Genomic DNA, 12,985 nt, shown 5'->3' on the forward strand with positions numbered 1-12,985 from the left:
TTGTTGATTCATTAATTATACTATATTTGCTTGTTTAATTTTGGAATTCATACTGGAGATTCTCTTGATAAGTGTAAGAAAATTTTATGCAGTTTAACTTTAACTTAAGTTTCTGTTGCATTAATTCTTAGTTAAATGCCTACTTAAAGTTACCTTTCATTTCAATGAAACTGTACTATCTGTATATAGCAAAGAACTGGCTTAATATCTCCTATTTGAATATCAAAAGATTCATTTTTCTTAATGTCACCCATATCAATAACAATAGCATGCATAATCTTTATTAAATCACATTTAACATAAGATCATCTTCATCTACAATTCTGGTTGATTTCCAAATTAGTATGTATAAGGTGATAAGGGAAAACTTCATCAGTATTGTTTTTTGTGATCAACAGAGCTTAGAGATTCTTATTATATTCTCTCTTAGGATGCTAAGTATCGTAATTGGTATCTTAGGATACTAACTCTTGTAAAGGCTTCTCAGCTGAAGGTCACTCTCAGAGGTGGCAGGATTTTTCATTTTGCAAACAGCAAAACTGGGAGGGTGGTGATGCATCTGAAGATGTATTTTTTGGTCAGCTATACAGTTCACATATGAAAGTTTTATTCTCTGCAAAACTTTTGTGGACTTTCTTCTTACTGTGATTTTCATTTTGTCTTATGCATTTAGGTGGTCACTTACTGTTTCAGATTCCACTTGTATCTTAAACTAATCTGTACTAGATCTTTTGTCTCTAACTGGTGTTATTAATGATTAGCCACTGTCCAGATCAGAAATTTCTCAGTAAGTTTTCGTGTGGATACTGTTGAAATAAGAGTGTGTGAGAGTGGAGCATTTCAGAAATTGTCATGGAGCAAAGAGCTGTGATAAAATTTTACTGTAAATTATGAAAAACCACTATAGAAGTGTACCAATACCTTTAAAAAAAAAAAAAAAAAAAAAATGTTTATGGCAATGACTATCTGAGCAATGCACAGGTGTTCCACTAGTTTTCAACATTTAAAAAGGGGGGAAGGAATCCCTAGAGGATGAACCATGCTGTGGATGGCCAGTTTCTGCATGGACAAATGAAAATGTGGTGAAAGCTAGGGAAATTGCTCATGACAGGCAAATAACCACTAGGCTACTTGCTTGTACAGCTTGATGTCAGTAAGGAAACTTCCAGATAAAGCTTAGATTTGCACAAGAGGAAGATTTGTTAGACGTTTGTGCTGCACACATTGACACATGGACAAAGAGAGCACTGGGTTGCATGTTAAAATTTCATCCATGCAGTTGATCAAGACCACGTGTTGCAAGAAATTTGTCTCTCATGATGAAAGTTGATGTTTTCAGTTTGATCTGGAAATGAAATGCCAGGGCATGGAGTGGCATGGAATGTCACGGGTGAGGACAGTGGTCATTGTTTTATTTTTCAATGCTATTGGAATTATCCACCGCGAATTTGTTCCTGGGGCACCACAGTGTGAATGATCAGGAGTGATGCAACGTCTGTCTGAAGTTTTATGTTCCTGCCTATTTTCATAATTTAGGTCCTTTTATTTCTGGTTTTTATTCTAAATTGGTTACACTTGTTATCCAATTTAGCTAGAGAATCCTGAAGAATTGCCCTGGATGTGTTGAGGAGTACATCTGCATAAAGCAAAGAGCTGTGATATCTCCAGTTCTAATATCAGGGGTTTAATGACTTTTTTTCATAATACAGTCGACGTTGATGAGAGTGAAGATAATGTACATCCATATCTTCTTGATTTTGCATCAAACAATTTTCCGTATTCCCTTCAATTCTAACTCTTAGGCACCTTGTATGTCTTTTCCAGATGTACAAAACTCAAATACAGATATTCTTGTGTTCCCATGATTTCTCAACTTTTTTCAAAAAAGTTGAACAATTTTTCTCATCCTTATTTAGCTTGCATAAATCTTACCTGGAACACTCAGTAGAGAAATCCTTCTATAATTCTCACATTCAGCTTTATTCCCTCCTCCTTTTTTTTTTTTTTTTTTTTTTTTTTTTTAATAGATGGAATTATGAGAGCTCTTCTGTCTTCATCTTGAATTTGACCTTCTGAATCATGCAGTGGCCACAAAACTTTTATATCTCCATATTTGAGTATTTCTGGTCAAGTATCTATTTGCACCTTTCCATATTTCAAACTTTTGACAGCTTTTTTCCTACCTCAAGTATTGATATATATATATATATACACACACACACACACTTCTGTTTGCATTCCTCTTGAATATTTTCTACTAGTGCAGTGGTGGCGAACCTTTTTATGTGCGTGTGCTAAAAGTTTACAAATCGAGTTGCTGACATGCTGGACAGTTTTTAGTATAGGAAAAATAGAAAATCTATTAATTAATTTATAATATGTAATATTTTATAAATAATATTATTATTTATGGCTATTTTGCCTGCTTCTGTTTAGGAGTGCCCCTGTTTAAATGTCATTGGCTTTTTACTCACGGATTCTTAGGGCATTGTAGATGTATATTTACTATAAATATATGTAGCATAAAGGAAGAGAAATTTACACATACCTTTTTCTGGGTGTTGTGGCTTTGGAAGGAAGTGGGTGTGGGGGGGCTAGGCAATGTGGGAGAATTAAAATAGAAAATGGAAAAAAACCGGGTATTTTTTTGTATAATATATATATATTATATTATTAGAGATGGGCAGAGTGTTTTTATATATATATATATATATATATAGGGTGGGAAAGGGCGAAAGGGGTTGAAAACAGCAACTGATTTTTTGAGGGAGGGGGTTGATGGGGTGCGGTCCGTTTAGACTATGCTTGGTCGTCGTCTAATATAAAAAGAAACACTCCACCCATCTCTAATAATATATTATACAAAAAAACACCCGGATTTTTTCTATTTTAATTCTTCCAGATGGCCTAGCCCCCCCTCCCCCACACACTTCCTTCCAAAAACACCCTAACTGCAGTAGTTTGCACATCACAGAAAGAAGAAAAGCCACAACACCCAGAAAAAGGTATGTGTAAATTTCTATTCCTTTATGCTACATATATTTATTGGTAAATATGCATCTACAATGCCCTAAGAATCCGTGAGTAAAAAGCCAATGACATTTAAACTGGGGCACTCCTAAACAGAAGGCAGGCAAAATAGCCGTAAATATAATAGTTTGTTAAGAGGAGTAACATGGGAGTTTTCCCAGAAATAATATCCATAATTATAAATAATATTTTATTTATAATATTATTCCATATAAAATAGATTATTGTATTATTAAATTGATTTTAATGTTAGTTTAAAAAAATAAAACGGTAGTGAGAAAAATGTTTATGCATTGTAACCCAGCATAGAAGTCAGCTGAGCAGGGGAATCTCAACTTGTCGGCGAAATGCTTGCCGTATTTACTCGAATATAACTTGTCCTCGCACTCCTGATTTTACTGTACGAAAAAAGACATCAAAAAGTTTTGCGTATTACCTTGCACACGAAAAATGCTTAAACATGTTCACGTCAAGGGGATAGTAACTCACCCTCCCCCGGTTAAAAACACACACTTCCCAAAGCCATTATACTGCAGATACAAGAAAAACAAGTGTAGATTAACTCTGTACCTTATACAGTATCCCTGAATAAGGTACAGAGGCTTTTGCATTCTGTGTAATATATTTCTCAACAAATAGTGATTCATTAGCTAGCGCCATTTTTATTCCAGCTGTCTCTAATTGCACTATTATTCAGTGCAACCATATGTTGCACTGAAACACAGTATCTAACTAAAAATATTGTCCAATTTTTCAATTACATGAAATAAGTGTTTGTTTTATTGCATTTGAAATTCTCGATGCCATTATGACAGATCACAAAGACAAACTTCAAATAAAATTCTACCATGAATTGAAATATGCCATATAATTACAGTGACCATACGTCCTTTATTTCACTTCTCTGTCCTTTAGATTTCTTTATTTTTCTAAAATGGCCATTTTGTCCTTTATTTTGTGAATTGAAATAGTAAATTGAATATTGATGCCAACATATTTAAAGATGCAATTCATAAATTTTACCAAATCTGCATTGATTATTTAAATAACTGGGACAGCTGTTTCGTAGAAATGGAAGTATTTGAATGGGTCCTACTACAAGAAATCCCTCTGTGGTCGAAGATTAAGGAAAGTGTTTTATTCATTTCCAGTCACTGGAACTTAAATATAAATGATGGCAAACTATTTGATGAAGTTTCGTATATTAAAAGTTTGTCACCAGTGAAAAGATCGAAGAATGGCAACAAAATGACATAGTAGGGTTGAATATTTTAAATATTTCGTAGATAAACGTATCTTTTAAAAATCGTTGAATTTTGCTTATGTCTCCTTGGATCTAATGCCCCCACTGAACAAGTATTTTTATTGGTGAAAAATATGTGGGCCAGTGGAAAAAACCAAATAAAAATTGAAACATTGTAAGCATGCATTTATACCAAATGGAACTTTGACATGAATTGGATAGTTTTATGAATTTTTAAAACACAATACCTGATTTATTAAAAAAAAAAGTTCATTCTTGTATAAAGTATCAAAATTAAATTTTTTTAAGTAATAATATGATTGTTTAAAATGCTGTGTATATGCTTTTATTTTACAATAAATGTTATAAAGTTTTTAGTTTTAGTGAAACAAATAAATGCAACCTTTTTTTTTATTATGAAACAATTTCTGATTTGTCCTTTATATTCTCCAAAAAAAAAATATGGTCACTGTACATATAATGCATGTGTGAGTTTGCCTGCCAGCTCAACCCAAACAAGCAGGAATAAAATTCAACCAAGGGTTGAAACTGTTTGTGAGTTGAGCCTGCTGGTATTGAGAAGTTCCGTCGGAATGATAAGCGACACCCCGTCGTGAATGTGTTAAAACTAGGAAATATATAGTAAATGTTGTTATGACAGTTCCAGATGTTATGGAATTCGGGTGAAGAGAATTAGCATTTCAACTGAACAATTTGTCGGTTGCCTTTGTCTTTGGGTCGCGTGATCTTTTGTTAATGCTGCACCAATCATATGCACGTCTTTATGGCTGCTCTCTCGTGTAAAACAAAATTTAACTTGTACGTATTGTAATAATTTTAAAAAAAAGTGAATAATTTATAAGTGTATAAAAGGATATCACCTGTAAATCGTTGGCATGCTTGCCATAGGTTCGTCATATGTGTATTGTCACTAGTTGAAAATACAGATTCTGAAGTTTTATGTTCCTGCTTATTTTCATAATTTAGGTCCTTTTATTTCTGGTTTTTATTCTAAATTTGTTACACTGGTTATCCAATTTAGCTAGAGAATCCTGGAGAATTGCCCTGGATGTGTTGAGGAGTACATCTGCATAAAGCAAAGAGCTGTGATATCTCCAGTTATAATAACCCCTCACTCGAAGAAAAACGCCTCACTGCTTGTTTCATTTCCTTTCAAAGTAGATATCCTAGATGTCCCAGACATTTAGGATATCCTTGTCTTCAGTTTTCATGTCACTTTTATGTTCTTTTCTCTTCCCTCCATTTCCAAGTTTTTTTTAATAGTCTAAGAAAATTTTACTACCTAATATTTATCTTTTATGTTCTTAATGAAGTCTTCCCATGACTTCTATTTAGTTACTTTTACACATAGCTTTTCTCTGTATTTTTTTACTGAATCTGCTGACTTATTTGCTAACAGCTTTTGTTGAGCTTTCTTGTTTTCCAGGACTGCTTCCTTAGCTTTGTTTTCTACCATGGTGTTCTTATTGTTTTATTCTTACAGTCAACTTCACCACCATGCCTCCCTAGCTGAATCAATGTTTTCTTCAGTTTGCCACTGATACCCCAATGTTTGGTTCTTGTTTTCAAACTGTTTTATATTTTCTTCAATAAAATTTAGTCAAGTCAAAGCTGTTCAACTTTAATTATTTTTAAAAACTTTCTTATAGACTTTCTTTTCAATGTGATATTCATTTTTATCTTACTTAGAACTAAGTGATGGTTACTCCCAATTTCAAATCCTTTGTACACTATATCCTGAACTAGCATAATATCATTATCAACAATGATCTAGATTATGATCCCACATGTGAAAGGTCACAAGACCTATAACACTACAATGACATATAGGCAGGTGATTAAGGAGAAAAATATATCCTGATATCTTTCATGAGTGGGAGATTTTTCCAAAGAATAAAGATGGATTGGATGAAGGAAGATAAGTTAGTTTAGTGTGTTTGGAGCTGGACAGCATTATTAACAGTGACATGGCTGTTAAGAATGCATTAGCAATAGTCATGGGAGTAATAAAAAGGAAAGTAGTATCTGGTTGCATACTTAGGGTTAGTAGGATAAATCAGATGGAAGTTAAATTGACGAGTAGCATCATCATCATTAAGCAGGAGTTGCAAAAGATTTCAATAGGGCATAAGGAGTCAAGTGGATTATGATGATCAATGGGATAATGAGCAATATCATGTACAGGCATGAAGAGTGACCAGCATGGTGAGGAAGGCAAAATCAGATTGAGAAAATTGGCTGAGCAAGCCAGAGGAAATCCCACAGTTCTTCCACCATGGTAAGCAAAAGAAGGAATGACTTGATTATGGAAGGATAACTTTAATGAACGCTGATAAGATAACAGTAATTACCGTATATGTCAGTATAAGACGACTCTCAAATACTACAGGAAAACCCCTCGAAATCATGGGTTGTCTTATATGGCGAGTATAAAAAGGGAAGCTTAATTTCTTGGATCAACATTTAGGTAGTTACAATAAATTATTATATAAGAAATAGGCATTGTTTATAAACAAATCAGATTAAATTTTTGTTACATAAATTTATTTAAAATATTACAATAGATGTAAGTCTTAAAAAAACAAATAATTATTAACTTCAATTTTCATGTTAATTTTCTTCATCTGTTGAAAATAGTTCTTCAGATTCATTGTTTAAATGATTGTCATATGGATCCCAGTTTGATTCCGGTGAATTGATTTCTTTTTCATCATCAGTGTCCCACAACGGATCATCTTCTGTACCATCCATAAGATTAGAGAGACCACACTTTTTAAATGATTTTATTACAGTCTCTACTTTTACTTTATTCCATGCTTTGATCACAAAATTGCACAACATATCAAGTGATGCAGTGCACATAGATCCACTGTTTGTGTATGATTTTTCACCAGTCAATATCCAATTATTCCACTCTTCTCACAAACCATTTGAAGATCACATGTTTAAATGGTTTGTACAAGCAGGCATCCAGTGGTTGCAATATAGAAGTTAAACCACTTGGTATAAGAGCAATTTTTGTGTTATTTTTTTCTAGAAGACTTGGTATTCTCAGTTAAATGACTACGAAACATATCCCATACTAATAAACTGCATTTCTTCATTAGAAGAAATGCAGTTTATTAGTGTGGAACATGGAATGTGTGGAACACGTGACCAGGTGGTCGTGTGTTCCACACATTATTTATCCATAATTTCACTCCATTTTCTTCCATCGATTCTTTTTTCGTAAAAATGTACAAAAACACCTGAAGGAAATTTTATCTTGGGTTTAGTTTTATGTTTTGAAGATAATCATTGGTTTTAACTTGGTTCCATCAGCCAAACATGGCAACACAACTGTAAACTTTGTTTTTTCATGACCTGTACTTCGAACTAGCACACTCTTACTACCTTTTAGACTCCTGTTTTTATTGCTTATCATATAAAAGCTCATAGGAGTTTCATCCATATTTCCAATATTTGATAATAGAAATTTGTTCTTGTCTGAACTGAATAATAAATTTATGGAAACTGGTAAGTTTTTGGTAAAGATCTGCTGGTAGTTTTTGAGCAATTTTCGTTTTTTGTCGTATTACCAGATTGTCTGTTCATAAAACGATTACACCATCCTGAAGTAGCTTGAAATTCTATACTTTCATCCAGATTCAATCTTGACAATTTTAGTGCATATGCTCATTCTGTCTTTGTTCGAATACCCATTCTGCAACCTGATTTTCCAGTTGCGGCCATTGGGTGATCCCCGTTCTCATTGCACATTTTTTCTTTGGCAATTTTTTTAAAATATCTTCTTTCTTCCTCCATTCTCTTACCATCTTCTCGGTTATGCCAAACTTTCTTGCAGCAGCACAGTTATTAGTTTGCTTTGCCATTTCAATTACCCTTATTTTAAATCTAGCTTCATACTGTCTTCGTTTTGTTGCTGTTTCCATGATTTTAAATGATAATTTCAATTCTAAAATTAAAAAAAAAAAAGCAAAATTAATAATTAAAATTGGGGCTAATTACTTTTAATTATGGTAATTCGTGTAAATACTAAATCTATGCTATTCAAAAAATAACGGATATGCATAGATATAAAAATAATGGATATAACAATACCTAATGTTGCATTAATACAAGAAAGAAGAAATTGGGGGTCATCTTATACAACCCACATAAGCTTAAAACCTAAAAATAGCCTAAAATTTAGGCCTCATCTTATACGATAAATGAATTAGGGAGTGTTGTTTGCAAGCATATCATCTGGGTAAAGCTAATGTAGTGACTGAACCTGAGGAGGCATAGGATATTAAGAAGATAATGGCACAGACCTGCTGTTCCATACAGTTCCCTTGTGACTTGATACGGCAAGTCTTGGATTTTGTACTTGATAAAGCAAGGTGTACATTTTAATTAATTTTTTTATGAATATTTGTGCTTAATTGATGCCAGACAAATTGGAGTAGGCAGGAGCATATTTCTGGTGGGAAATTGAATTTCTTGTGCATCGTTATTGCATCATTTGCACTGGGCATTTTCTATTAGATGCTGCAGAATATCTGAATAGAAATTTTAAGTGACCGGAATGAATTAATGAATTCATAATGCACTGTTTGAATGTTGGCATCTGCTGGAGTTGCATCACTCAGTTAAAAAAAAAAAATGTTTGAGTTCTGCTCATTGTGTCCTCTTTATTTGTTTTAACATTTTGAAGGTTTCTGCAAGTTTTTGTGGTTTGCATTAATTTGAACATGTTTCTCCCCTCCTCTGCACACAGTAACACAGAGGCTGATACTTGACTGGATATTATTTAGTAATGCAAACTGCAACTTTGAAATAGTGAATGATCCATTAGATTCTGTTCTGCTTATACCTAGTAGATGGATCCTTGTACTGACCATCATTGCTCAGTCCAGAAGTTGTTCAATCAAGTATATACTGTTCATTCACATCTTTTTAAGTAAAATCTCATCTGTGAATCTAGTTGAATAGCTTGGTTCATCTCATATCTATTTAAATAGATATGAGATGAACCAATTTCAGCAGAAATATCTATTTAAAAAAAAAATACTCCTTTTTCTTTATCCTCAGTCTAAAAATGCTGCTGCATATGATGCAGCATATGTTTTATTTAAAATATTTTTTGTGTGTCAAATAATAGTCAAAGCAAATGGTTGTTTTAAACCAAATTGTTGAGAGAACTATTTTCCAGAACTAGAAAACTTTGCTTCCTCTACACATGCAATGTTTTTCTAGCATTTTGACATTTTCTGCAAGCAATGGTCTTATGTTCTTTCACCTCACATTTTTCTCTTAATATTTTCTACAGATTTTTCCCTAATCTATTTTACTGCATGATTTACATAAATGGTCTCTTACAGTCAAATTTTAGAGCTAACCCTGCATCTGGATAATAAGTTTTATTATAAGCACATTGCCCATACATGGAGAACAAACAAGTTGTATACATTTTCTGATGATAATTGTTAATCATATATAAGGTTCTTTCATGTTCAATATATATATATATATGCAGTTAAAACTAGGCTTTCAGTTGATCTTATGTATGCTGTTTACACTGAGTGGAGTGTAAAATTTTACTTTCATTTTTTATTGAATCCTTGAATTCCCCCCCCCCCTCTTCATTCAGTAACTTCAGTTATCAGTGTTACTGGAACCTTCAATAAAAAACTTGAATTGAATAATTTTCATATGTTGCATATAAAATTTCCACTGTTCAGTATAATTCTTTCTCTTTTAGGATACCAGAAATAATGATTTTGACAATGATGATGATGGAGATTGGTGTGAAGATACTGGTGCTGATGCAGTGGCAAAAAGAATGGAGGCTCTTTCTACTGGTGCAAAAGGATTAATGTTAAATGATGATTTGGAGAAATCTGTTCAAGAAAGATTAGATATGTTCTATAAATTTGTAAAGGTATGTTTTAAAGATATTACTTAGAAAAGAAAACTTGCTGATCACAAATACTTCTGTGGTTTAGCAAATGTTTAAGTTGTTGTATTGAAACCATGTTTCTAAACATTACAGATTTATTAAAATAGACAATATAGCCTGACATGTTTTGTAAGTCATCACTTAATCATCAGGGTACAAGACTTTTATAAAAAGACTTTAAAAAAAAAATTACACACAGCAGATGTTATCAAAACTTCAAAACTAGTACATATGAACAAAGTGGTGGGGGGGGGGGGAGAAGCATTGTATTAACTAATATGCGTTGGAACAATGCTAGTTGTTGCTGTCACAGTCTGTGTCATATCCCACTTCAGTGGTTGTTAATTTTTGATGAATGCAGAACAGACTTGGTGTAGATTAAACCTTGGTTTTTATTACATTGTCTGGAGATATAGAGCATTAATATGACATTTCTGTTTCTTGCCAAACTACTTGGTAGCCTGTATTTGTTGTAAGGAAGGCTAATCCTGATCTGAGCTTTTTTTTTTATCTCAACTTCTGTCCTGCCTAAAATAGCAAATGCCACAAGAGCAATGAATTTTGTCTACTTTTTTATGGAAGGATGTAGAGGTTTTTTGATGGATGTTAGGAGAGATCTTATATATTGTCAGAAAAGCCATTTTAATGTTGCTCCGTGATTAAAACATTTCTGGATCACAGTTTTTCTTTCTGCTGGATGAAGTTTAAATTTTGCATTTTTCAGTTTTGACATTATAAATTTTGTTGACAAAATTGATTCTAGATTGAAATGGACCAACATTTTTCAGATGGAAAGCTAAAAATGGTATTTAAAAAAAAAAAAAAAATTGCTAGGCAACCTGCTTGTGGGTCAGCTTGATTTTGTTGTCCACTGTTAATGCTAAGTTCAGTCAAAATTACTTTTAAAACTAAATGTGTTATCATTTAATGTGTTCCTTTGGGAAAATGTGCTGTTGCTGTTGGGAATTTGCTGATGGAAATAAGAAAAGCTTAAGTGAACTGTAGCTACCAAATGGGGGGAAAAGGGGGAAAATCAGTTTGTTTCAAAATTTAATATTAAAAATAAACAATTTTTTGAATGCATTTTATTTTTATTACACTAAAAATAAGTATCTTGCATCATCATCAAATTCGTGATGTGTACCCTCAAGGGGTGCACAGGATATGATAGTATTACTTGAAAAACTTACACCATTACTTACTTCCTATCTACAATTTTCCTCCAAATCAATATGTTACCTGTCAAGACTCCAACATTATCAGATCTTATATTTCTATCTTCTAAGGCACTTTTTACTGTATCAATCCATCTGTATATTGGTCTTACTCTGGGTCTTTTCCTTGCCAATTAGCATAGAACACTTGTTTTGCTAATCTTTCCTCTCCTATTCTGTTTAAGTGACCATACCACCTGAGATTACCTCTGCTAACACATTCATGGATGTTAACCATGTCAATTTCTTTCCTAATATCCCTGTTTTTAATATAATATTGCCATTGATGCCATCTGTTCATGCTTCTAATCTTTCTCAGGACTCTCATATCTGCAGTCTCTAGTCTTTGGTCAAGTGTTTTATTTCTAACCCAGCTCTCAGATCCATAAATTAAACTTGGTTTCAATACAGTCTTGCATACAGCTAATTTAGTGTTTTGACTAATCTCTCTCTTACTCCATACAAATTTTATTCAGTTGACTTCCTACCATACCAGCTTTATTGATTCTGTTGTCTATTTCCATATTTAATTTACCATCTTCTCTAAAAATCGTGCCTAAGTAGCTGAAATGTTTTATTTATTCTATAGGTTCTCCATTCACAATACAGTTGATATATTCAATGCTCTTGCCTATTTTCATTGTCATTGTCTTCTTATTGCTGACCTTCGTACCAAATCTATTACAACAGTTAATCAGTTTAGTCGGGGGATCTTACAGACTTGTATTGGATTTGTTTAGGAGTATAACATCATCTGTATAAAGTAAACAGCTAAGATTAACATCTACAATTTTGATATCAGTTTAATACCACTTTCCTTCATAATGTGATCCATATAGATAATAAATAACAGTGAGGGGGGAGGGTAATGTACATCCTTGTCTCACACCAGATTTAACATTAAAAAACCTTCCTGTACTTCCTTCAATTCTAACTGCTGCCTTACAACTCAAATAAAGACTAAGTATTGCAACTGTAACACTTTGAACAGCTTTCCTCTTGGATCCCTGTCATATGCCTTTTCCAGATCTACAAAACTTAAATGCAGATCTTTATTATATTCCCATGATTTCTCAACTATTTGTTGTAAAGTGAAAATTTGATCCTGACAGCCTCTATTTTTCCTGAATTCAGCTTGTTCTTTATCAAGCTTCCCTTCCACAATCCTTCTCAACCATTTTTCAAGTATACTTGAATAAATATTACCAGGAACACTCATTAGGGAAATAGCTTTTCAGTTTTATTTCCCTTTTAATATATGGGTACTATGAGAGCTCTACTCCAATCATCCAGAATTCGTCCCTCTGTCCAGGCCTTCTGAACAGTGCAGTGCGGCCACTGTAAGACACTTATACCTCCATACTTGAGCATTTCTGGTTGAATATCATCCTGCAACTGCCTTTCCAAATTTCAGGCTTTTGATGGCTTTTTCTACTTCAAGTGTTGGATATATTCCTGATTGCATGTCTGTTGAGTGTTTTTTACTACTGTGCTGTCATCACTGCTCATTTCATTTAGCAATTTTTCAAAGTGATT

At 33.1% G+C, this 12,985-nt stretch overlaps 1 protein-coding gene across 1 annotated transcript in view; it reads left to right on the forward strand.

Annotated features, from left to right (window-relative positions):
• The window catches only part of LOC150101605 (eukaryotic translation initiation factor 5-like), a 217,072-nt gene that overhangs the window by 154,324 nt on the left and 49,763 nt on the right, over positions 1 to 12,985 (forward strand). Inside the window, exon 8 of the mRNA XM_090400951.1 lies at positions 10,038 to 10,217. Within this exon, the coding sequence (XP_090257077.1) occupies positions 10,038 to 10,217 (180 nt within the window). The remainder of the gene's footprint in view (positions 1 to 10,037; positions 10,218 to 12,985) is intronic.

This window comes from Typopeltis vanoorti, chromosome 11, assembly GCF_054136105.1.
Source record: "Typopeltis vanoorti isolate ZY-2024b chromosome 11, IOZ_Tvanoo_1.0, whole genome shotgun sequence".
Lineage (NCBI taxonomy): Eukaryota > Metazoa > Arthropoda > Arachnida > Uropygi > Thelyphonidae > Typopeltis > Typopeltis vanoorti.